Below are 25,617 nucleotides of genomic sequence, written 5' to 3' on the forward strand. Positions count from 1 at the left end.
GTCCACTCCGGCACCCCCGACCTGATCCCGGTGTCCACTCCCGGCACACCTGACCCCGGCTTCCACTCTCGGCACCCCCGACCCGACCCCGGCGTCCACTCTCGGCACCCCCGACCCGACCCCGGCGTCCACTCTCGGCACCCCCGACCCGACCCCGGCGTCCACTCTCGGCACCCCCGACCCGACCCCGGCGTCCACTCTCGGCACCCCCGACCCGACCCCGGCGTCCACTCTCGGCACCCCTGACCCGACCCCGGCATCCACTTTCGGCACCCCCGACCCCGGCGTCCACTCTCGGCACACCCGACCCCGGCATCCACTCTCGGCACCCCCGACCCGACCCCGGCGTCCACTCCCGGCACCCCCGACCCCGGCGTCCACTCCCGGCACCCCCGACCCCGGCGTCCACTCCGGGCACACCCGACCCCGGCGTCCACTCCCGGCACACCCGACCCCGGCGTCCACTCCCGGCACCCCCGACCCGACCCGACGTCCACTCCTGGCACCCCCGACCCGACCCCGGCGTCCACTCTCGGCACCCCCGACCCGACCCCGGCGTCCACTCCCGGCACCCCCGACCCCGGCGTCCACTCCCGGCACCCCCGACCCCGGCGTCCACTCCCGGCACCCCCGACCCCGGCGTCCACTCCCGGCACCCCCGACCCGACCCGACGTACACTCCCGGCACCCCCGACCCGACCCCGGCGTCCACTCTCGGCACCCCCGACCCGACCCCGGCGTCCACTCTCGGCACCCCCGACCCGACCCCGGCGTCCACTCTCGGCACCCCCGACCCGACCCCGGCGTCCACTCCCGGCACACCTGACCCGACCCGACGTCCACTCCCGGCACCCCCGACCCGACGTCCACTCCCAGCACACCCGACCACGGCATCCACTCTTGGCACCCCCGACCTGACCCTGGCGTCCACTCCTGGCACACCCGACCCCCACTCCCGGCACCCCCGACCCCACCGCACACTCCCACCTGGCACCAGTAGCCTACACCTCTACAGTACATGTACAGAGTATAAACAGGAGTCTGTAAACACATGGTTAGATTTCTGACGCAGTGTACACAATAAAACGTGTGTATACAACAGGCTTGTCAATAATTTCAGCTGGATGCTCCGAATGGCCAGGGATCCATAAGTCCATCTCGGGTCCTCTTCGTATCGATCCCCACCCCCAATAAAATATTCCAATTGACAAACAAACTGCACCAAGCTCTGGTGAAACGCACCCATCAGGGAGCCAGGCTGAAGATTTCCGCAACGACAGCTTTTAATTCCTGTGATTTTATAAGGATTGAAGTGCAGGATTGGAGTCCACTGTCGTCCGGTACAACCTTCAGCACGATTCACCCCAGACCAGGCCTGCTGGTGTCGGTCTCCGCATGTCCTGTAATCGTCACTCCGCTAGTTTCATTCCCATTTTGACGCTTCTTTCTTGTCCCGGGAAAAGAATTGAGTTCTCACAAACTGAACCAGTTTGGGCTCGGTGAGGAAGATTGTGGTGAGGACAACGATGAAACACACAGCCCCGAGCAGGACATGAACGATTCGGAACATCAAACCCTGCTCACAGCACAGCGCGGCCTGGGAACAAAACAGTGCAGCTCATAGTGTGAGAGAGTGAGACACATAGCCGGGGGGGGGGGGGGGGGGGGAGAAAGAGAGGGGGGGGGCAGCGACACCGTGTGACATGGGGGGGGGGGGGGAGGGAAGAGAAGAGAGGGGGGGCAGCGATACCGTGTGACATGGGGGGGGGGGGGGGAGGGAAGAGAAGAGAGGGGGGGCAGCGATACCGTGCGACACGGGAAGTGGGCAGCGACACGGGGAGTGGGCAGCAACACGGAGTGGGCAGCGACACCGTGCGACACGGGGAGTGGGCAGCGACACACTGCGACACGGGGAGTGGGCTGCGACACGGGGAGTGGGCAGCGACAAACTGCGACACGGGGAGTGGGCAGCGACACCGTGCGACACGGGGAGTGGGCAGCGACACGGGGAGTGGGCAGCGACACACTGCGACACGGGGAGTGGGCAGCGACACCGTGCGACACGGGGAGTGGGCTGCGACACGGGGAGTGGGCAGCGACACCGTGCGACACGGGGAGTGGGCAGCGACACACTGAGTGGGCAGCGACACGGGGAGTGGGCAGCGACACGGGGAGTGGGCAGCGACACGGGGAGTGGGCAGCGACACGGGGAGTGGGCAGCGACACGGGGAGTGGGCAGCGACACGGGGAGTGGGCAGCGACACGGGGAGTGGGCAGCGACACGGGGAGTGGGCAGCGACACACTGCGACACGGGGAGTGGGCAGCGACACACTGCGACACGGGGAGTGGGCAGCGACACGGGGAGTGGGCAGCGACACACTGCGACACGGGGAGTGGGCAGCGACACGGGGAGTGGGCAGCGACACGGGGAGTGGGCAGCGACACGGGGAGTGGGCAGCGACACCGTGCGACACGGGGAGTGGGCAGCGACACGCAGCGACACGGGGAGTGGGCAGCGACACCGTGCGACACGGGGAGTGGGCAGCGACACCGTGCGACACGGGGAGTGGGCAGCGACACCGTGCGACACGGGGAGTGGGCAGCGACACGGGGAGTGGGCAGCGACACGGGGAGTGGGCAGCGACACCGTGCGACACGGGGAGTGGGCAGCGACACGGAGTGGGCAGCGACACCGTGCGACACGGGGAGTGGGCAGCGACACGGGGAGTGGGCAGCGACACCGTGCGACACGGGGAGTGGGCAGCGACACGGGGAGTGGGCAGCGACACGGGGAGTGGGCAGCGACACCGTGCGACACGGGGAGTGGGCTGCGACACGGGGAGTGGGCAGCAACACGGGGAGTGGGCAGCCACACCCTGCGACACGGGGCGTGGGCTGCGACACGGGGAGTGGGCAGCAACACGGGGAGTGGGCAGCCACACCCTGCGACACGGGGCGTGGGCAGCGACACAGGGAGTGGGCAGCGACACACTGCGACACGGGGAGTGGGCTGCAACACGGGGAGTGGGCAGCCACACCCTGCGACACGGGGAGTGGGCAGCAACACGGGGAGTGGGCAGCCACACCCTGCGACACGGGGAGTGGGCAGCAACACGGGGAGTGGGCAGCCACACCCTGCGACACGGGGCGTGGGTAGCGACACAGGGAGTGGGCAGCGACACCATGCGACACGGGGAGTGGGGGTATGGAGCGACACCATGTGACAGGGGCAGCCTGTTGTGGGTAACTTGCCCTCAGATATGTTGTGGGGTGACCCTGATGTTGTTGCCGCTCACCTACCTGTGAAAGCGCAGTCACTATTGCACTGCCGAGATAGACCAGTAGCAAAGGTCCCGGGAGCTTGAGGCCTGCGAGTGGCCGACTCTGGGTCAGTCTGAAGTAACGGCTGATGTATTGGAGGCTGTGAGCAATCCGCAGTCCCATATTCAGGCAGTTTGCCAAAATAAAGCCTACAGCCCCTTGCCACCATGTCAAGAAATAGGAGAGGCCAAGAAATGAAAGCGACAGAGCCAGCATCATATAGTTATACCTTCAATAAAACAATCAAATATTAAACAAAGTATCATAAAAGACTTGCATTTATTACAGAGACTTTCACGACCCCAGGGCGCCGCTAAATGTAACCTTAGCAAAGTGAGTCACTGTTATAATATAGGTCTGTTTATCCTGTGAATATTCACAGCTGCACCCCGAGGAAATCAGTGATGGAAAACCCCGAACTCTCCCAATCAGACTTGGGACCGGGGCAGGGGGGGATCTGACTCGGGACTGGGAGGCGGGAGGGGAAATGGCAGGGCAGATTCGCGAAAGTCTGAAATAGAAAGCATTCAATCCCCAGTGCTCACAAAATTCTCCAAAAAAACACTTCACTGGGTGGAACAGTAATTGCATAGAACGGAGAGAGAATTATTGCGAAGATAACACAGAGGGAGTTATATCGAACTTGTTAGCCCAATGGAAAAAGAGCCTGAAGCCAGTTCATTAACTAAAGAAATTGTTGAAGTATAAGTCCAATTAGATTCTCCTTTTATGAACATATAGTTGAACTTTTGGTGTAATCCTGTAATGTAGAGATGTGTGAAATGTAGTCAGAAAAGTGTCAAAGTGTCAGACGGTGATGAGCAGTTGGATTCGGAGGGTCTGAGCAGCCTGAATAATGAGCTCAGAACTGCAATGCACTTGAGTCACTAACCATCAGGTGTGCTTGTAAGTTCTATATTTTAAGTATTATTGCATGTTCTGTACGCTCAAAAAATCTATAAATACCTGACCTCAACGTTTCCAGAAGCTTATTGACTTTGAGAACTAGAACGAACATCATCAACAGCCTCAGTCACTCACCGGTCAACCTCCTCCTTACTCATCGCAGCAAACGTGAAACATTCGGTCACTCCGTTCACAGCCAGGAGCAGCACATAGACACAGTAACAACGCAGGAGGGCCGGACCTAGTGAGACACAGCAAACTGTTACATCTCAGGCCTGTTCATCGACCCCCCCTCACACTCTATAGACTGATACTGTGAATTGTGTCAGGGGCAACGGTCACCCTCTGCTGCTTCCCCCAAGTGATGGTTCTTCATGTCAACTCTAGGCAGTGAGCAATGTGACTGTGGCGGCTGTCACAATGGAACCTGATCTTACCCCAAGCCCAATGGCCTCAGAATCATGGAAATTTACAGCACAGAAAGAGACCATTCGGCCCATTGTGTCCTCACTGGCCAACGAGGAGCCGCCCAGCTTAATCCCACTTTCTAGCTCGTGATTGGTTTCCAACTCAAATTTGAGGCCAAACAGATACTGATGCATTTTCTTTACCCCGAACACACACGCTAATGCCTCTTTCTCAATCATGCTGTAGGCCCTCTTGGCCTTAGACAAGCTCCTGGAAGCATAGGCGACAGGTTGCAACTTCCCCACAACATTAGCTTGTTGTAATACACACCCGACTCCGTACAACGACGCGTCACATGCTAGCACAAGTCTTTTACACGGGTTATACAATACAAGCAACTTGTTGGGAGCATAAAATGTTTCTGGCTCTCTCAAAAGCAATTACTTGGTTTTTTTCCCCTTACCCAGTTCTCACCTTTGTGCAATAACACTTGTAGGGGCTCCAAAAGGGTGCTTAACCCCGGTAGGAAGTTACCAAAATAGTTGAGGAGTCCCAGGAACGACCGTAGCTCTGTGACGTTCTGTGACCTGGGCACGTTCCTGATAGCCTCTGTCTTGGCGTCTGTGGACCAAATGCCATCCGCCACGATCTTTCTCCCCAAAACTTCACTTCTGTTGCCATGAAGACGCATTTTGACCTCTTCAGCCGCAGCCCTATGCGATCCAGTCGCTGGAATACCTCCTCCAGGTTTTGTAGGTGCTCGGCGGTGTCCCGATCCGTGACCAATATGTCGTCCTGAAAGACCACCGTGTGTGGTACCGACCTGAGTAGGCTCTCCATGTTTCTCTGGAAGATCGCTGCAGCCGACCGAATTCCAAACGGGCATCTGTTGTCGATGAACAGTCCCTTGTCCCAGGTGAGGTCCTTCGAAGGCTCCTCCAGCTCCTGCGTCATGTAGGCCGAAGTCAGGTCGAGCTTGGTAAACGTCTTGCCTCCTGCCAGCGTCGCAAATAGGTTGTCTGCCTTAGGTAGCGGGTATTGGTCCTGTAGCGAGAAACGATTAATAGTTACTTTATAATCGCCGCAAATCCTGACTGTTCCAGTACTCAAAAGTGATGGCACGATCGGGCTGGCCCACTCGTTGAATTCCACTGGGGAGATGATGCCTGTACAGCTCGATTTCCACTCTCTCCCTCATCGTGTGAGGTACCGCTCGCGCCTTGTGGTGAATGGGTTGTGCCTCTGGGACCAAGTGGATCCGCACCTTCGCCCGGAAAAGTTTCCAATGCCTGGCTAAAAAAGGGAAGGAAATTTGTTAAGAACCTGGGTACACGAGGCCTCATCGACATGTGATAGCACTCGGCTGTCATCCCAGTTCCAGCGGATTTTCCTTCCAAGCAGTGTGGGGCCATTGCCCGGGACAATCCAGAGTGGCAGTTCGTGCACCGTGCACTCGTAGGTGACCTTGACCATGGCGCTGCCGAGGACAGTGATAAGCTCTTTGGTGTACGTTCTCAGTTTCATGTGGATGGGGCTCAGGGCTGGTCTGAATGCCTTGTTGCACCACAGTCTCTCAAACATTTTTTTACTCATGATGGATTGGCTAGCGCCAATATCCAGTTCCATGGCTACGGGTAAGCCATTCAATTTTACGTTTAGCATTATAGGTGGACATTTCGTCGAAAATGTGTGCACCCCTTGTACTTCAGCATCTGCCTCCTCTCTGAGGCTTGAAATTGCTTTGATCCACCATGGATCGATCTTCCTCTGCCACTTGGTGGTTAGCAGGTTTTGTAGAGCTTGCAGCTTGTTTGCAAGCTTGTTGGAGGTGTCCCATTGTTTCACAGCTCTTGTAAACATACCCTTTGAAGCAGCATGAATAGGCTGAATGGAAGCCTCCACAACGCCAACAAGTGTGAATTGCCTTGCATTCATCCTTTGTTGGGGACTGAGTCATCTGGATCACCTGAGGCCTGCTGGCAGTTGCAGACTTGTGGGTTCTGCCCTGTACATTTCTGCTCGCAAACACAGTTCCAGTTAATTTATGAACATTGCTAGCACTTGTATGCTGAGAGATTTGTTTGGTGTTATCACTGGTGGACATAAACGCCTGTGCTATCGCAATGCCTTACTGAGGGTCGGTGTCTCTGCAGTCAAAAGTTTTCGTAGGATGGTCTCGTGGCCAATGCCCAGTACAAAAAAAGTCTCTGAGCATTTGCTCCAGGTAGCCATCAAACTCACATTGTCCTGCAAGTCGCCTTAGCTCGGCGACGTAGCTCGCCACTTCCTGACCTTCAGATCGCTGGCATGTGTAGAACCGATACCTCGCCATCAGCACGCTCTCCCTTGGGTTAAGATGCTCCTGAACCAGTGTACACAGCTCCTCATACGACTTATCTGTGGGTTTCACCGGAGCCAGAAGATTCTTCATGAGGCTGTCGGTCGGTGTCCCGCAGACTGTGAGGAGGACCACTCTCCTTTTTGCAGCGCTTCCTTCTCCATCCAGCTCGTTGGCTACAAAGTACTGGTCAAGCCATTTGACATAGGCTTCCCAGTCCTCACCCTCCGAGAACTTCTCCAGGATGTCCAGAGTTTGCTGCATCTTTGCGTTGGATTCGTATTCTCGTCGCCAGTTATTGTGTTCCTAACACAGATGAGGCTGCACACAGGGAGGTTAAAGACCTCAGGGAGGTTAAAGACCTCAGTCTTTAATAAGACACTCCAGAGTGAGGAACAGACCTTAGGGGCCGGCTTATATACAGTGCTCCCAAGGGATGCTGGGATCCCTTGGGACTTCAGGGGATGAGCTCTCTGGTGGCGGAATATGGGAGTGCATGCTTTACAGATACAAACAGGAGGGAGCGGGAGAGACCGGAGGGGGAGGGGGGCGGGCGGATCGGGAGAGACCGGGGGGGTGGGGTAACGGGGGACGGAGCGGGAGAGACCGGGGGGGACAGAGAGAGAGAGAGAGAGAGAGAATCATAGAAATTTACAGCACGGAAGGAGGCCACTTTGGCCCATTGTGTCCACGCCAGCTGACAAAGAGCTATCCAGCCTAATCCCACTTTCCAGCTCTTGGTCCGTAGCCCTGTAGGTAATGGCACTTCCAAGTGCATATCCAAGTACTTTTTAAATGTGGTGACGGTTTCTGCCTCTGCCACCCTTTCAGGTAGTGAGTTCCAGACCCCCAACCACCCTCTGGGTGAAGTAATTTCTCCTCAAATCTCCTCCCAATTACTTTAAATCTCTGCCCCCTGGTTGTTGATGCCTCTGCTAAGGGAAATAAGTCCTTCCTATCCACTCTATCCAGGCCCCTCATCATTTTATATACCTCAATAAGATCTCCCCTCAACCTCCTCTGTTCCAAAGAAAACAAACCCAGCCTATCCATAGCTAAAATTCTCCAGTCCAGGCAATATTCTCATAAATCTCCTCTGTACCCCCTCGAGTGCAATCACATCTTTCCTGTATAGTGGTGACCAGGACTGCACGCAGTACTCCAGCTGTGGCCTAACCAGTGTTTTATACAGTTCAAGCATCACCTCCTTGCTCTTGTATTCTATGCCTCGACTAATAAAGGCAAGTATTCCATATGCCTTCTTAACCACCTTAGCTACCTGGCCTGCTACCTTCAGGGATCTGTGGACCTGCACTCCAAGATCCCTTTGTTCCTCTACACTTCTCAGTTGTTCTACCATTTAATGTGTATTCCCTTGCCTTATAAGCCCTCCCCAAATGCATTACCTCACACTTCTCAGGATTAAATTCCATTTACCATTGTTCTGCCCACCTGACCAGTACATTGATATCTTTCTGCAATCTACAGCTTTCTTCTTCATTATCAACCACACAGCCGATTTTAGTAACATCTGCAAACTTCTTAAATCATACGCCCTGCATTCAAGTCTAAATCATTGATATATACCACAAAAAGCAAGGGACCCAGCACTGAGCCCTGTGGAACTCCACTGGAAACAGCCTTCCAGTCACAAAAACACCCATCAACCATTACCCTTTGCTTCCTGCCTCTGAGCCAATTTTGGATCCAACTTGCCACTTTGCCCTGGATCACATGGGCTTTTACTTTTGTGACCAGTCTGCCATGTGAGACCTCATCAAAAGCCTTGCTAAAATTCATATACAGTACATCGTAAGCACTGCCCTCATCGACCCTCCTGGTTACCTCATCAAAAAGTGGGAACAGGGGAGAGGGGGTCAGGACCTCTGTGAGGGGGGGTAAAGAGCACAGAAAGCATGGTGGGATGGGGAAAGTACGTGATTCAGGTGTGGGGGGGTCGGGGGGGGGGGGTTGTGAGCGATAACACGATCCAGATGGTAAGATGGATCACATTCTTCCAACCCACCCCTTTATACCTGCACCACATTCTCCCTCTCCTCCCCCTACATCTGGTTGATTTCTCGGAAAGCTCGGTGCGTGTGTGGCAGGAGACATCATTGGATAGGACAAAATCCAGAAGTTACGACACTTGTCATTATTCACTTCATAGCTCAATATACCGGTTAACAATCCGGGAGCCACACACAATGCCCCATCTATGGCTACGGTCAGGAACTTGTTGGGGGTGGAGGAAAGAAGGTTATGAATCTGTGGGGGAGGAACCTGGACAGTGGCAGGTGGTCAGGAATCCGAGCAGATGGTCGTCAAGAATTTGGGCAGCGGGAGGACAGGCACTTTGGCTGGGCAACCGGGTGGGGGAGGGGCAGGAGGGGGGAGGATAGGGCGGATGGAGGTCGGGGAATGAACTTGTTTTGTGGGGGGTGGGGGGGGGGAACTAAGTCTTAACGCGAGAGTGAGCCCTATCTATTCCAAGTGAGCTCTCTCCTGCCTGGAGTCGGCAGTCAGAATGGCTCGAGTTGCACTTTGCAAAGTTACTGATTACAAAGACAGGCCCGTTCTAATTACGCATTCCAGAGAAACTGGTGGGTGAGCCTTATCCTCCAAGGGGACCAAATCAGCAATCAGATCTTTTGATCAAGGGGACCCAGAACTTTAGTTGTTGTAAACTAACACGTCCATTTTAAGGAGCGTCTTAAAGGAGAGGTAATCCCAGAGTTTAGGGCCCAGGCAGCTGAAGGCACGGCCACCAATGGTGGAGCGATTAAAAGCGAATTAATACAAAAACAATAAATAAAATATACCAGGAATTTTCACCCAGCACCGAATGCGAACAGTCAATGGTCGAATCCTGCATTTTAAATCCATTTCAGTGTAAAACACATGCATAATGTAGATTCCAAAATGCAATTAATATTTAAAGCAGCAACATTTTGAGCAGGAACTTCAAGATTCTCCACTCTCCGTCCACCCAGCCTGGCATCCGCCCGTCCCCCCGCCTAGCCACTCTCCGTCCACCCAACCCACCTCCGCCCCCCCCACAAGACCCTCGCCAACTCTCCCCCCACACGCCACACCTCCCCCCCACAAACTCCCCACATCCCACCTTGCCTCATACACCCCCGGTCACTGTGCCATCCCTCCTCCCCCAACTTCACCTCCACCACAATCCCATCCCTCGACCACCAACTGGCCCCCCACCTTTGCACCTCTCCCCACCCCCCGAAACCCCCACTGCCTCTCCACGTCCACCCCCTCCACCCCCCACTGACTCCCCGTTCCTTCCTCCACAGATCCCCTGCGCCCTCTCCTCCACGGACCCACTGCCGCCCCCTCCCTCACGGATCCCCCACCCCCGAAACCCCCTCCGTGTCTCCCCGTGCTCCAACAGCTATAGCATTCCACGATGCCGAGAGATCATCAATATGCTAAACACGGGCTGGAGGTTTCTTTCGCAACACCGTCACATGCAGCATGAAAGATCTCAAAGAATACTACACATGAACTTACTTCGACAGCTCCTCCCTCCCCCGTGCCCTCCGCCATGGACCCATACTCCCCCTCCCCCACACACCTCCCTCCCCCATGGACCCCCCACCCCCACCCCCATGGATGCTACCCCCGCCTCCATGCCCCACGGACCCCCCATCTCCCTCCCCCACGAACCCACCGCCTATATCCCTCCCCCACAGACCCACACTCCCTCCCCTACCTCCCTCCCTCCCTCCCTCATGGACGCCCCGCCTCCCTCCCATACAGACCCCCCATCTCTCTCCCCCACGGACGCTCCCCCCCCCACCTCCATGCCTCATGCACTCCCCGCCTATCTCCCCCACCGACCCCCGCCTATCTCCCTCCCCCACGGACCCCATGCCTATCTCCCTCCCCCGCCTCTCTCCACCACGGACCCACACTCCCTCCCCTACAGACCCCCCACCTCCCTCCCCCACAGATCCCTCTCGCGCCTCCCTCCCCCAAGCCCTCCATCACAGAAGCTGTTCTCATGAAGTTGCACAAACGACATCTCTTGGGATGTGATCAGAAGTGATAGACCTTGCACACAGTCAGCAATACCTGTGCCAGAGCTGAGCATTGATCCACCATAGATATCCAGGGCCAGCTGGGAGTAGGAATAGCCAAACACAGTGATGGTCAGTCCGATCAGCAGCACCAGCTTCAGAAGCATCTCCAGAACAGTTGCTGCCATGGAAACATCCTCCTGGCAATCAAACAGGAAGTTTAGTGAATATTTTATTCATCATAATTGTCAGTACAAGAACTCATTCTGAGGAAGGTTATAGGTTGATAGAATGCAAGGAGGTCATTCAGCCCATCGTGCCTGTGAAAGGCCTATCCCATTAGACCCTCTCCCCTGCTCTTTCACCGCAGCCCTGCACATTTTCTTCTTTTCAAATATTTATCTAATTCCCTTTTGAAAGTTATTATTGAATCTGCTTCCACCTACCTTTCAGGCAGCGCATTCCAGATCACAACTCACGGTGTAAAAAAATTCTTCTCACTTTTGTTTTTTTGCCTATTATCTTAAATCTGTGGCACTCTGGTTAACACAAGAACAAAAGAAATAGGAGCAGAGTAGGCCTTCGGCCCCTCGAGCCTGTTCCACCATTCAGTATCATGGCCGGTCTGATCTTGGCCTCAACTCCACTTCTCTGCCCGCTCCCCATAGCCCTTGACTCCCATATCGTTCAAATATCGGTCTATCTCCACCTTAAATATATTCAATGACCCAGCTGAAGAATCCACGAGTATATCCTTCTTTAGGTAAGGAGACCAAAACTGTACACAGTACTCCAGGTGAGGCCTAACCAGTGTTTTATAAAAGATTTAGGATAACTTCCCTAGTTTTATACTTTGTGTCTGTGCTTAGAAATCTAAGCAGCCCATATGCCTCAATAACCTTCAAAGATTTGTGTATATACAACCTCTGTTCCTGCACCCCTTTTAAAATTGTACTGTGTAGTTTATATTGCCTCTCCTCATTCTTCCTTCCAAAATGCATCACTAAACATTTTTTTTGCATGAAATTCCATCTGCCATGTGTCTGCCCATTTCACCAGTCTGTCTCTGTCCTCCTGAAGTCCGTTACTATTCTCCTCACTGTTTATTATATTTCCGAGTTTTGTATCATCTGCAAACTTTATGCCCAGTATACCCAAGTCAGGGTCATTAACATACATCAAAAAATACATTGTTCCCAATACCGACCCCTGGGGAACAGCACTGTATACCTCCCTCAGTCTGAGAAACAACTGGTCATCACAACTCTCTGTTTTCAGTCAGTTAGCCAAGTTTGTATCCACAGTATTACTGTCCCCTTAAGCTCAGGGGCTTCAATTCTGCTAACAAGTCTGTCATGTGGCACTTTGTCAAATACCTTTTGAAAGTCCATATACACAACATCAACTGCACTACCCTGATCAAAGAACTCAATCAAGTTAGTTCAACATGAAATAAAAACAGAAAATGCTGGAAATACTCAGCAGGTCAGGCAACATCTGTGGAGAGAGAAACAGATAACGTTTCAGGTCGATGACCCTTCGTCAGAACTGAAAAAAGTTAGAGATGTAACTACAATTTGCCTTTAACAAATCCCTGCTGACTTTCATTTATTAGCCCATACTTTTCCAAATACCAATTAATTTTGTCTGGATTATTGTCTCTAACAGTTCCCCCACTGACGTTAGACTGACTGGCCTGTAGCTGCTGGGTTTATCCCTCTCCCTTTTTTAAACAGGGGTGTAACCGTTGCAATCCTCCAGTCCTGTGGCACCAACACCTTATCCAAGGAGGACTGGAAGATTGTGGCTAAAGCCTCTGCAATTTCCACCCTTACTTCCCTCAGTAACCTAAGATGCATCCCATCGGACCAGGGAACCTTTCAAGTCAACCTTTTAAGTCTCTCCTCTTTATATATTTTTATCCTGTCCAATATCGCGATTGCCTGCTTCTTTACTGCTACAGTGAACACAGATGCAAAGTACTCATTTATACTAGTGCAGTAACTGGGGCCTGGGACACCACACCACACCCACAGCAGCAAATATTAAGAGGTTTAGCATCTTTGAAAGTAGATAAATTGCCAGTTGCATTAGTATCCCAGGCTGATAAGAGAAGCAAGGGAGGAAATAGCAGAGGATCTGACCATCATTTTCCAATTCTCTCTGACTACAGGTGTGGTACGGAGGATAGGAGGACTGCTAACATTGTACCGTTATTTAAAAAGGGAGAAAGGGATAGACCGAGTAATTACAGGCCAGTCAGCCTAACCTTCATGGTGGGCAAATTCTGATGGACAGGATAAATCTTCATTTAGAAAGGCAAGGATTAATCAAGGACAGTTAGCTTGGATTTGTTATGGGAAGGTCGTGCCTGACTAACTTGATTGAATTTTTTGACCCTCCTCGGCGATTTCAACGCCAGAGTCAGTAAGGACACAAACCTCTGGGGAGGTGTGATTGGCAGAGAGGGGGTAGTGAAAACCAACTCCAGCGGTATCCTGCTCCTGCAAAATGCCTAGAACACGATCTTGTCATGACCAACACCTTGTTCCATCAGAGGGACACGTGCAAGGCATCATGGCAACACCCTCGCTCCAAACACTGGCATTTGCTCGACTATATCATCGTCTGAGCGAGGAACCGCAACGACGTGCGCATCATCCGCGCCGTGACAAGAGCCAATGACTGCTGGACGGACCACTGCCTAATCCGCTCCATTATTAACATCAATGTGGTCCCAAAATAGCGACAGCAATAGAAACAATGTCGCAGGAAAATCAACGCAGAGGCACTCAAAGACCCTAATAAGAAAGCCCTATTCAGCCAGCGCCTCACTGCCAACCTGGCAGCCCTCGATGAACCAGAGACGCAGAGTGCCCACAGTCTGACCTTGAAGCCTCCATAATCAGCACCTGAGAAGAGACACTCAGTCACTCGACTAGGAAACACCAAGACTGGTTTGACGAGAACGACCAGAAGATCCAGGAACTAATTAGCCACAAGCACAAGGCATTTCTGAATTTAAAACAGCAACCCAACACGAGAGCAAGAAAACACCTCTACATACGGCCGAAGGCTGAGGTCCAACAAAAAACCTGTGACCTAAAGAACAGATGGTGGGTGGAGAAAGCGCAGGAGATCCAGCAATTCGCCGACAATCACAACGTGCATGAATTCTTCAGCGCAGTCAAGACCACCTATGGTCCAAGCACCCAAGGTCCTACCCTACTGCTAGTCAAGAATGGTGAGGTGCTCATCAAGGACAGAGAGGCAGTCAGTGCCCGTTGGAAGGAGCATTTAACCGAGAATCTGTCTTTGACGCGAGTGTCCTCGATTCCATCCCGCTGCATGCTACCCACCACCATCTCAGCACAACCCCAGCCCGGCACGAGATAGAAAAGGCTATCCGTCAGTTGAAGAACAACAAGGCCTCCAGAGCAGATGGAATCCTCCTGAAGCACAATTGACATGAATACATAAACTCATTTCTCTTATCTGGAAGGAGAAGCGCATGCCAGGGACGCCATAATTGTGACCATCTTCAAAAAATGGGATAAATTCGACTGTGGTGACTACAGAGGAATCTCCCTGCTGTCGGCCACAGGGAAAATCATTGCAAGAATCCTCTGCAATTGTCTTCTCCCTGTGGCTGAAGAGCTGCTCGTTAGAGTCAGTGCGGATTCCATCCACTAAGGGGTACAACAGACATGATCTTCGCGCGACAACTACGAGAGAAATGCAGAGAACAGCACCAACCATTGTACATGGCCTTCTTTGGCCCTACAAAGGCCTTTGACACCGTCAACCTTGAGGGATTATGGAGCGACCTCCTCAGTTTTGGCTGCCCTCAAAAGTTTATCACCATCCTCCATCTGCTTCACGATGACATGCAAGCCGTGATCCTGACCAATGGATCCACCACAGACCCAAACCACGGCCGGACCGGGGTCAAGCAAGACTGCGTCATTGCACCAACGCTCTTTTCGATCTTCCTTGCTGCAATGCTCCATCTCACAGCCAGCTCCCCGCTGGAGTGGAGCTAAATTATAGAACAGATGAGAATCTGTTCAAACTGCACCACCTCCAGGCCAGATCCAAGGTCGTCCCATCCGTCTGCGCACACTTGGAGGCCGAACTCCAAGCCATCGTCAACACCTTCACCGAGGCGTGAGAGAGCATGGGCCTTACACTAAACATCTGTAAGACAAAGGTCCTCTACCAACCTGACCCCACCATACAGCAATGCACCCCGATTATCAAAATTCACGACGAAGCCTTGGACAACATGGATCATTTTCCATACATCAGGAGCCTACTATCAGCAAGGGCAGACATTGACAACGAGGTCCAACACCACCTCCAGTGTGCCTGCGAAGCCTTCGGTGGCCTGAGGAAGAGAGTGTTTGAAGACCAGGATCTCAAATCTAGCACCAATCTTATGGTCTACAGGGCAGTAGTGATACCCGCCCTCCTATATGGCTCAGAGACGTGGACTATATACAGCAGACATCTTAAAACGCTGGAGAAATAGCACCAGCGTTGCCTCCACAAGATCCTGTAAATCCATTGGCAGGATAGACGCACCAACATAAGTGTTCTCGCTCAGGCCAACATCCCCAGCATCGAAGCATTGACCAAGCTTGATCAGCTTCGCTGGACGGGCCACATCATTCGCGTGCCCAACACGAGACTCCCAAAGCAAGCACTCTATGTGGAGCTTCGACATGGCAAGCGAGCCCAGGTGGGCAGAGGAAATGTTTCAAGGGCACCCTCAAAGCCTCCCTGATAAAGTGCAACATCCCCACCGACTCCTGGGAGTCCTGGCCAAAGACCGCCCTAAGTGAAGGAAGAACATCCAGGAGGGCGTTGAGCACCTCGAGTCTCATTGCCGACAACAAGCAGAAACTAAGCGTAGACAAGTGAAGGAACGTGGATCAACCCAGGCTCCCCAACCACCCTTTCCTTCAACCACTGTCTGCCCCACCTGTGACAGGGACTGTACGTCCCGCATTGGACTCCTCAGTCACCTGAGAACTCACTTTTAGAGTGGAAGCACGTCATCCTCGACTCCGAGCGACTGCCTGTGATGATGAATTTTCTGAGGAGGTAACAAGAAGGGTCGATGAGGGTAGTGCGTACGATGTTGTGTATATGGATTTTAGCAAGGCTTTTGAAAAGGTCCCACATGACAGACTGGTCACGAATGTAAAAGCCCATGGGATCCAGGGCAAAGCGGCAAGTTGGATCCAAAATTGCCTCAGTGAAGGAAGCAAAGGGTAATGGTCGATGGGTGTTTGTGTGACTGGAAGGTTCGGCAGGTCTCAGTACTAGGCCCCTTGTTTTACATGGTATATATCAATGATTTAAACTTAAATGTAGTGGGCATGAAGAAGTTTGCAGATGACACGAAAATTGGCTGTGCGTTCGACAGTGAGGAAGAAAGATGCAGACTGCAGGAATATATCACCGGACTGGTCGGGTGGGCAGAACAGTGGCAAATGGAATTCAATCCCGTGAAGTGTGAGTTAATGCATTTGGGGAGGGCTAACAAGGCAAGGGAATACACATTAAATGGTAGGACACTGAGAAGTGTCGAGGAACAGAGGGACCTTGGACCGTCGGAAAGGGCACGAGAGCGGGTGGAGCGGCAAACCTTTAATCAGCGCGAGAGAGCCGAGCAGCAGGACTTTGGAAAAGGGGGGAGAGTGGGAAGAGTGGGCGGAGATAAAAGAGAGCCGATCAGCGGGACTTCTAAAAGAGCTAGCCCGGAGCAGCACCAACGGACTTGGGAGGGCAAGAAATAAATAGAAATCAAGGTGTGATGTCACAGGAAAGCAGGGAAGTGATTGCTTGGTCAGTATTCTCTCTTTTTCTTGGGCACTGGTTTAAATTAAGAGCCTGGATTAAAAACTAAAAACATTCAAAACATCAAAACTTCATTAATTAAATGAAATACATTAGAGATGGCAGGGGAGGCGATATGGGACTACTGCAGTATGTGAGAGCTGGTGGACACCAGTGTTTGATGGACTCACTGGAGTTCTTTGAGGATGTAATGAGCAGAATGGATAAAGGGAGTCATAGAAACATAGAAAATAGGTGCAGGAATAGGCCATTCGGCCCTTCGAGCCTGCACCACCATTCAATAAGATCATGGTTGATCATTCACCTCAGGACCCCTTTCCTGCTTTCTCTCCATACCCCTTGATCCCTTTAGCCGTAAGGGCCATATCTAACTCTCTCTTGAATATATCCAATGAACTGGCATCAACAACTCTCTGCGGTAGGGAATTCCACAGGGTAACAACTCTCTAAGAGAAGAAGTTTCTCCTCATCTCAGTCCTAAATGGCTTATCCCTTATCCTTAGACTGTGTCCCCTGGTTCTGGACTTCCCCAACATCGGGAACATTCTTCCTGCATCTAACCTGTCCAGTCCCGTCAGAATTTTATATGTTTCTATGAGGTCCCCCTCATCCTTCTAAACTCCAGTGAATAAAGGCCCAGTCGATCCAGTCTATCCTCATATGTCAGTCCAGCTATCCCCGGAATCAGTCTGGTGAACCTTCGCTGCACTCCCTCAATAGCAAGAAAGTCCTTCCTCAGATTAGGAGACCAAAACTGAACACAATATTCCAGGTGAGGCCTCACCAAGGCCCTGTACAACTGCAATAAGACCTCCCTGCTCCTATATTCAAATCCCCTAGCTATGAAAGTCAACATGCCATTTGCCTTCTTCGTCGCCTGCTGTACCTGCATGCCAACTTTCAATGACTGATGTACCATGACACCCAGGTCTCGTTGCACCTCCCCTTTTCCTAATCTGCCGCCATTCAGATAATATTCTGCCTTCATGTTTTTGCCACCAAAGTGGATAACCTCACATTTATCCACATTATACTTCATCTGCCGTGCATTTGCCCACTCACCTAACCTGTCCAAGTCACCCTGCAGCCTCTTAGCATCCACCTCACAGCTCACACCGCCACCCAGCTTAGTGTCATCTCCAAACCTGGGGATATTACACTCAATTCCTTCATCTAAATCATTGATGTATATTGTAAATAGCTGGGGTCCTAGCACTGAGCCCTGCGGCACCCCACGAGTCACTGCCTGCCATTCTGAAAAGGATCCGTTTATCCTGACTCTCTGCTTCCTGTCTGCCAACCAGTTCTCTATCAACGTTACTATATTACCCCCCAATACCATGTGCTTTAATTTTGCACACCAATCTCTTGTGTGGGACCTTTTCAAAAGCCTTTTGAAAGTCCAAATACACCACATCCACTGGTTCTCCCTTGTCCACTCTACTAGTTACATCCTCAAAAAATTCTAGAAGATCTGTCAAGCATGATTTCCCTTTTATAAATCCATGCTGACTTGGACAGATCCTGTTACTGCTTTCCAAATGCGCTTCTATTTCATCTTTAATAATTGATTCCAACATTTTCCCCACTACTGATGTCAGGCTAACCGGTCTATAATTCCCCATTTTCTCTGTCCCTCCTTTTTAAAAAAGTGGTATTACATTAGCTACCCTCCAGTCCATAGAAACTGATCCAGAGTCAATAGACTGTTGGAAAATGATCACCAATACATCCACTATTTCTAGGGCCACTTCCTTAAGTACTCTGGGATGCAGACTATCAGGCCCTGGGGATTTATTGGCTTTCAATCCCATCAATTTCCCTAACACAATTTCCTGACTAATAAGGATTTCCTTCAGTTCCTCCTTCTCGCTGGACCCTCGGTCCCCTAGTATTTCCGGAAGGTTATTTGTGTCTTCCTTTGTGACGACAGAACCAAAGTATTTGTTCAATGGGTCTGCCATTTCTTTGTTCCCCATTATAAATTCACCTGATTCTGACTGCAAGGGACCTACGTTTGTCTTCACTAATCTTTTTCTCTTCACATATCTATAGAAGCTTTTGCAGTCAGTTTTTATATTCCCAGCAAGCTTCCTCTCATACTCTATTTTGCCCCTCCTAATGAAACCCTTTGTCCTCCTCTGCTGAATTCTAAATTTCTCCCAGTCCTCAGGTTTGCTGCTTTTTCTGGCCCATTTATATGCCTCTTCCTTGGATTTAACACTATCCTTAATTTCCCTTGTTAGCCACGGTTGAGCCACCTTCCCCGTTTTATTTTTACCCCAGACAGCGATGTACAATTGTTGAAGTTCATCCATGTGATCTTTAAATGTTTGCCATTGCCTATCCACCGTCAAACCTTAAAGTATCATTCACCAGTCTATTCTAGCCAATTCACGTCTCATACCATTGAAGTTACCTTTGCTTAAGTTCAGGACCCTAATCTCTGAATTAACTGTGTCACTCTCCATTTTAATGAAGAATTCTACCATATTATGGTCACTCTTCCCCAAGGGGCCTCGCACAACAAGATTGCTAATTAGTCCTTTCTCATTACACATCACCCAGTCTAGGATGGCCAGCTCGCTAGTTGGTTCCTCGACATATTGCTCTAGAAAACCATCCCTAATACACTCCAGGAAATCCTCCTCCACCGTACTGCTATCAGTTTGATTAGCCCAATCTATTTAACTTAAAGTCGCCCATGATAACTGCTGTACCTTTATTGCATGTATCCCTAATTTTTTATTTGATGCTGTCTCCAGTGCTCACTACTACTGTTTGGTGGTCTGTACACAACACTCACTAGCGTTTTCTGCCCTTTGGTATTCCGCAGCTCTACCCATAGAGATTCCACATCATCCAAGCTAATGTCCTTCTTTACTATTGCATTAATTTCCTCTTTAACCAGCAACGCTACCCCACCTCCTTTTCCTTTCTGTCTATCCTTCCTGAATGTTGAATACCCCGGATGTTGAGTTCCCAGCCTTGGTCACCCTGGAGCCATGTCTCCGTAATCCCAATGATATCATATTCGTTAATAGCTGCCTGCGCATTTACTTTGTCCACCTTATTACGAATACTCCTCGCAAGGGTTATGGGGAGTGAGCGGGGAAATGGAATTGAGGCCAGGATCAGATCAGCCATGATCTTATTGAATGGAGGAGCAGGCTCGAGGGGCCAAATGGCCACTCCTGCTCCTATTTCCTATGTTCTTATAAGTCCCGAAGGCTGTGTTGCCTGCCCGGTGCCAGGATTAAGGACATCTCCTCTGGGCTGGAGAGGAACTTGGAGTGGGAGGGGAAAGAGCCACATGGGTACCAATGACATAGGTAGAACAAAGAAAGAGGTTCTGCTGAGGGAGTAAACGCAATTGGAGCTAAATTAAAAAGCAGAACCACAAAGGTAATAATCTCTGGATTACTACTTGAGCCACGAGCACATTTACATTGGGTAAATAAGATCAGAGAGATGAACGCGTAGCTCAAAGATTGGTGTGGGAGAAATGGGTTTCAATTCATGGGTTACTGGTACCAGTACTGGGGTAAGAGGGAGCTGTTCCGTCGGGACGAGCTTCATTTAAACCAGGCTGAGACCAGTGTCCAAGCGAATCGAATAACTAGGGCTGTAGATAGGACTTTCAACTAATTAGTAGGGGGGAGGGAAGGAGGGATCCGATGAGCGTAAATTTAAAAAGTCAGAGAGAAAGGAGAAGGCAATAGTGCAGGGTAGCGGTAGGTGTAATGATAACCAGAGTGTGATAGGAAGGGACAGAGCGTATACACACAAGAGTGCATCAGAAAGTGGGGTCAGAGTGGGGAAAAATGGTAAAAAGACAAAATTAAAAGCTCTTTATCTGAATGCACGCAACATTCGTAACAAGATAGATGAGTTGACGACACAAATAGAAATAAATGGGTATGATCTGATAGCCATTATAGAGATGTGGTTGCAAGGTGACCAGGACTGGGAATTAAATATTCAGGGGTATTTGACAATTCGGAAGGACAGACAGAAAGGAAAAGGAGACACTAAAAACATCCCAATAGTGGATAATCAAGGGGCTATAGGGAGGGAGGAACTTAATACAATCACTAATGAAGTAGTACTCGGTAAAATAATGGGACAAAAGGCGGACAAATCCCCTGGACCTGATGGCTTACATCCTAGAGTCTTAAGAGAAGTGACTGCAGAGATAGTGGATGCATTGGTTGTAATCTACCAAAATTCCCTGGATTCTGGGGCAGTCCCAGCGGATTGGAAAACCGCAAATTCAACAGCCCTATGTAAAAAGGAGGCAGACAAAAAGCAAGAAACTATAGACCAGTTAGCTGAACATCTGTCGTTGGAAAAATGCTAGAATCCATTATTAAGGAAGCAGTAGTGGGATATTTGGAAAATCAAAATTCAATCAAGCAGAGTCAGTATGGTGTTATCAAGGGGAAATCATGTTTGATAAATTTGCTGGAGTTCTTTGAGGATGTAACGAGCCGGGTGGATAAAGGGGAACCAGTGGATGTGGTGTATTTGGATTTCCAGAAGGCATTCGATAAGGTGCCACATAAAAGGTGCCAACACTGCCTTCGACCGCCTGAGGAAAAGAGTGTTTGAAGATCAGGCCCTCAAAACTGCCACCAAGCTCATGGTAATACCCGCCCTCCTGCATGGCTCAGAAACATGGACCATGTACAGTAGACACCTGAAGTCGCTGGAGAAATACCACCAACAATGCCTCCGCAAGATCCTACAAATCCCCTGGGAGAACAGACACACCAACATTAGCGTCCTCGACCAGGCCAACATCCCCAGCATTGAAGCACTGACCACACTTGATCAGCTCCGCTGGGCAGGCCACATAGTTCGCATGCCAGACACAAGAATCCCAAAGCAAGCGCTCTACTCAGAACTCTTTCACGGCAAACGAGCCAAAGGTGGGCAGCGGAAACGTTACAAGGACACACTCAAAGCCTCCCTGATAAAGCGCAACATCCCCACTAACACCTGGGAGACCCTGACTAAAGACCACCCTAAGTGGAGGAAGCGCATCCGGTAGGGCGCTGATCAGAAATCAAGCGCAGGCAGCGGAAAGAGCGTGCGGCAAACCAGCCCCACCCACCCCTTCCCTCAACGACCATCTGCCCTACCTGTGACAGACACTGTGGTTCTCCTATTGAACTGTACAGCCACCTAAGAACTCATGTTAAGAGTGGAAGCAAGTCTTCGTCGATTCCGAGGGACTGTCTACGATGATGATGACATAAAAGGTTACTGCACAAGATAAAAGTTCATAGGGTTGGGGGCAATATATTAGCATGGATAGAGGATTGGCTAACGAACAGATAAATGGGACATTTTCCGGTTGGCAAACAGCGACTACTGGGATGCTGCAGGGATCGGTGCTGGGTTCTCAACTATTTACAATCTATATTAATGACTTGGATGAAAGGACCGAGTGTAATGTAGCTAAGTTTGCTGATGGGAAAGCAAATTGTGAGGAGGACACAAAAAATTTGCAAAGGGATATAGACAGGCTAAGTGAGTGGGCAAAAATTTGGCAGATGGAGTATAATGTGGGAAAATGTGAGGTTATCCACTTTAGAAACATAGAAATTTACAGCGCAGAAGGAGGCCATTTCGGCCATCGTGTCCACGCCTGCCGACAAAGAGCCGCATGGACCTTGATCAGCAGCCCTAAAGGTTACATATAAACCTATGAACAATGACGGAAAGGCAAAGAGCACCCAGCCCAGCCAGTCCGCCTCACACAACTGCGACACCCCTTATATTGAAAACATCTACACTCCACCCCAACCAGAGCCATGTGATCTCCTGGGAGAGGCAAAAACCAGATAAAAACCCAGACCAATTTTGGGAGAAAAATCTGGGAAAATTCCTCTCCGACTCATCCAGGCGATCGAAACTAGTCCAGGAGATCACGCTGGCCGTATTCTATTCCCTGCAGTACTTACCATTATATCTGTGCCGTCCAACGAAAGGTCATCCAGTCTAATCCCAATTACCAGCTCTAGGTCCGTAACCCTGCAGGTTACTGCACTTTAAGTGCCCATCCAGCCATCTCTTAAAAGTGGTGATGGTTTCTGCATTCACCACTCTTCCAGGCAGCGAGTTCCAGATCCCCACAACCCTCTGCATAAAGAAGCTTCCCCTCAAATCCCCTCTAAACCTTCCAACCACCTTAAAACTATGCCCCCTCATAATAGATCCTTACATCCACTATGTCTAGGCCCCTCAATATTTCGTACACCTCAATGAGGTCTCCTCTCAACCTCCTCTGTTTCAACGTTTCAATGAGAACAAACCCAGCCTATCCAATCGGTCCTCATAACTAAGATTCTCCATTCCAGGCAGCATCCTAGTAAATTTACTCTGCACCCTCTCTAGTGCAATCACGTCCTTCCTATAATATGGCGACCAGAACTGCACGTAGTACTCCAAGCTATGGCCTAACCAAAGTATTACATAATTTAAGCATAACCCCTCTGCTCTTATATTCTATGCCTCGGCCAATAAAGGCAAGTATTCCGTATGCCTTCTTAACCACCTAGCCTGCTACATTCAGGGATTTGTGGACAAGCATTCCAAGGTTCCTTTGTTCATCTACGCTATTAAGTGGCCAACCGCTTAATGTGTACACCCTTTCCTTATTAGCCCTCCCAAAGTGCATCACCTTACACTTCTCTGAATTAAATTCCATTTGCCATTGCTCTGCCCACCTGACCAGTAGATTGATATCCTCCTGCAGCCCTCGACTTTCCTCTTCATTATCAACCACACAGCCAATTTTAGTGTCGTCTGCAAACTTTTTAATCATACTCCCTATATTCAAATCTAAATCATTGATATATACCACAAAAAGCAAGGGACCCAGTACTGAGCCCTGCAGAACCCCACTGGAAACATCCTTCCAGTCACAAAAACATCCATCAATCATTACCCTTTGCTTCCTACCTCCAAGCTAATTTTGGATCCAACTTGCCACTTTGCCCTGGCTCCCATGGGCTTTAACCTTCATGACCAGTCTACCATGTCGGACCTTATCAAAAGCCTTGCTAAAGTTCATATATGGACTTTGGTAGAAAAAAAATAGAAAAGCTAATTACAATTTAAATGGAGAAAAATTGCAAAGTGCTGCAGTAGAGACACTTGGGGGTCCTTGTGCATGAAACACAAAAAGTTAGTATGCAGGTACAGCAAGTAATTAGGAAAGCAAATGGAATGTTGGCTTTTATTGCATGGGGGATAGAGTATAAAAGCAGAGAAGTGCTGCTACAACTGTACAGGGCATTGGTAAGGCCACACCTAGAGTACTGCGTAGTTTTGGTCTCCGTCCTTAAGGAAGGATCATCATCATCATAGGCAGTCCCTCGAAACGAGCATGACTTGCTTCCACGCCAAAAAGGGATGAGTTCATAGATGTTTCAACTAAGGACTTAATATTCCAGGTCTTGAACGACATCCTGAAGGGTTGAAGGATATACTTGCATTGGAGGCGGTTCAAAAAAGGTACACTAGGTTGACTCCGGAGATAAGGGGGTTGACTTATGAAGATAGGTTGAGTAGGTTGGACCTATATACATTGGAGTTCAGAAAAATGAGAGGTGACCTTATTGAAACATAAAAGATAATGAGGGGGCTTGACAAGAGGCAAAAATAATTTTTCCACTCATAGGGGAAACTAAAACTAGGGTATATAGTCTCAGAATAAGGGACCGCCCATTTAAAACAGATGAAGAGGAATTTCTTCACTTGTAAATCTATGGAATTCTCTGCCCCAGAGAGCTCTGGAGGCTGGGTCATTGAATATATTTAAGGCGGTGATAGACAGATTTTTGAGCGATAAGGGAGTATAGGGTTATTAGCGGGAAGGGATGCGGATCTGAGTCCATGATTACAAAATGCTGCAGTACATAGGATCTGGGGGTCCTTGTACATGAAATACAAAAAGTGGGCAGGTACAGCAAGTAATCAGCAAGGCAAATGGAATGTTGGCCTTTATTGCAAGGGGAATAGAGTATAAAAGCAGAGAAGTCCTGCTGCAACTGTACAGGGCGTTGGTGAGACCACACAGAGTACTGCTTACAGAATTGGTCTCCTTATTTAAAGGAGGGATATACTTGCATTGGAGGCAGTTGAGAGAAGGTTCACGAGGTTGATTCCTGAGATGAAGGAGTTGTCAAGAAGAAAGGTTGGGTCTATACTCATTGGAGTTTAGAAGAATGAGAGGTGATCTTATTGAAACGTATAAGATTCTGAGGGGGCTTGACGAGAGGATATTTCCCCTCGTGGGGGATTCTAGAACTAGGGGGCATAGTCTCAGAATAAGGGGTTGCCCATTTAAAATGAGAATTTCTTCTCTCAAAGGGTCGTGAATCTTTGGAATTCTCTACCCCGGAGAGCTGTGGAGGCTGGGTCATTGAATAATTTTAAGGTGGAGCTAGATAGATTTTTGAAGGATAAGGGAGTCAAGGATTATGGGGAGAGGGCAGAGAAGTGGAGTTGAGGCCAAGGTCAGATCAGCCATAATCTTATTGAATGGTGGAGGGGACGATGGTTACTCCTGCTTCTATTTCTTTAGTTCTTATATTAAGACCAAGAGGATAACTAAAGAGTAGGTCCTATTAGAGACCATAGAGCAAATCTGTGCGTGGAGGCGGAAGACGTGGATATGGTTCTAAATGAACACTTTGCGTCTGTTTTCACAAAAGTGAGGAGCTGTGCAG

At 50.3% G+C, this 25,617-nt stretch overlaps 1 protein-coding gene across 1 annotated transcript in view; it reads right to left on the reverse strand.

Moving 5' to 3' along the window:
- Positions 1–819: 819 nt before the first annotated feature.
- Positions 820–25,617, reverse strand: part of rft1 (RFT1 homolog) — a 42,335-nt gene continuing 17,537 nt past the window's right edge. The window contains exons 6-9 of the mRNA XM_070873506.1: positions 11,067–11,211; positions 4,364–4,469; positions 3,302–3,551; positions 820–1,597 (exon numbers count right to left, since the gene is read on the reverse strand). Coding sequence (XP_070729607.1) covers positions 1,424–1,597; positions 3,302–3,551; positions 4,364–4,469; positions 11,067–11,211 — 675 coding nt within the window. The 3' untranslated portion in view covers positions 820–1,423. The remainder of the gene's footprint in view (positions 1,598–3,301; positions 3,552–4,363; positions 4,470–11,066; positions 11,212–25,617) is intronic.

This window comes from Pristiophorus japonicus, unplaced genomic scaffold (genome assembly GCF_044704955.1).
Source record: "Pristiophorus japonicus isolate sPriJap1 unplaced genomic scaffold, sPriJap1.hap1 HAP1_SCAFFOLD_496, whole genome shotgun sequence".
In the NCBI taxonomy this organism is placed as follows: domain Eukaryota; kingdom Metazoa; phylum Chordata; class Chondrichthyes; family Pristiophoridae; genus Pristiophorus; species Pristiophorus japonicus.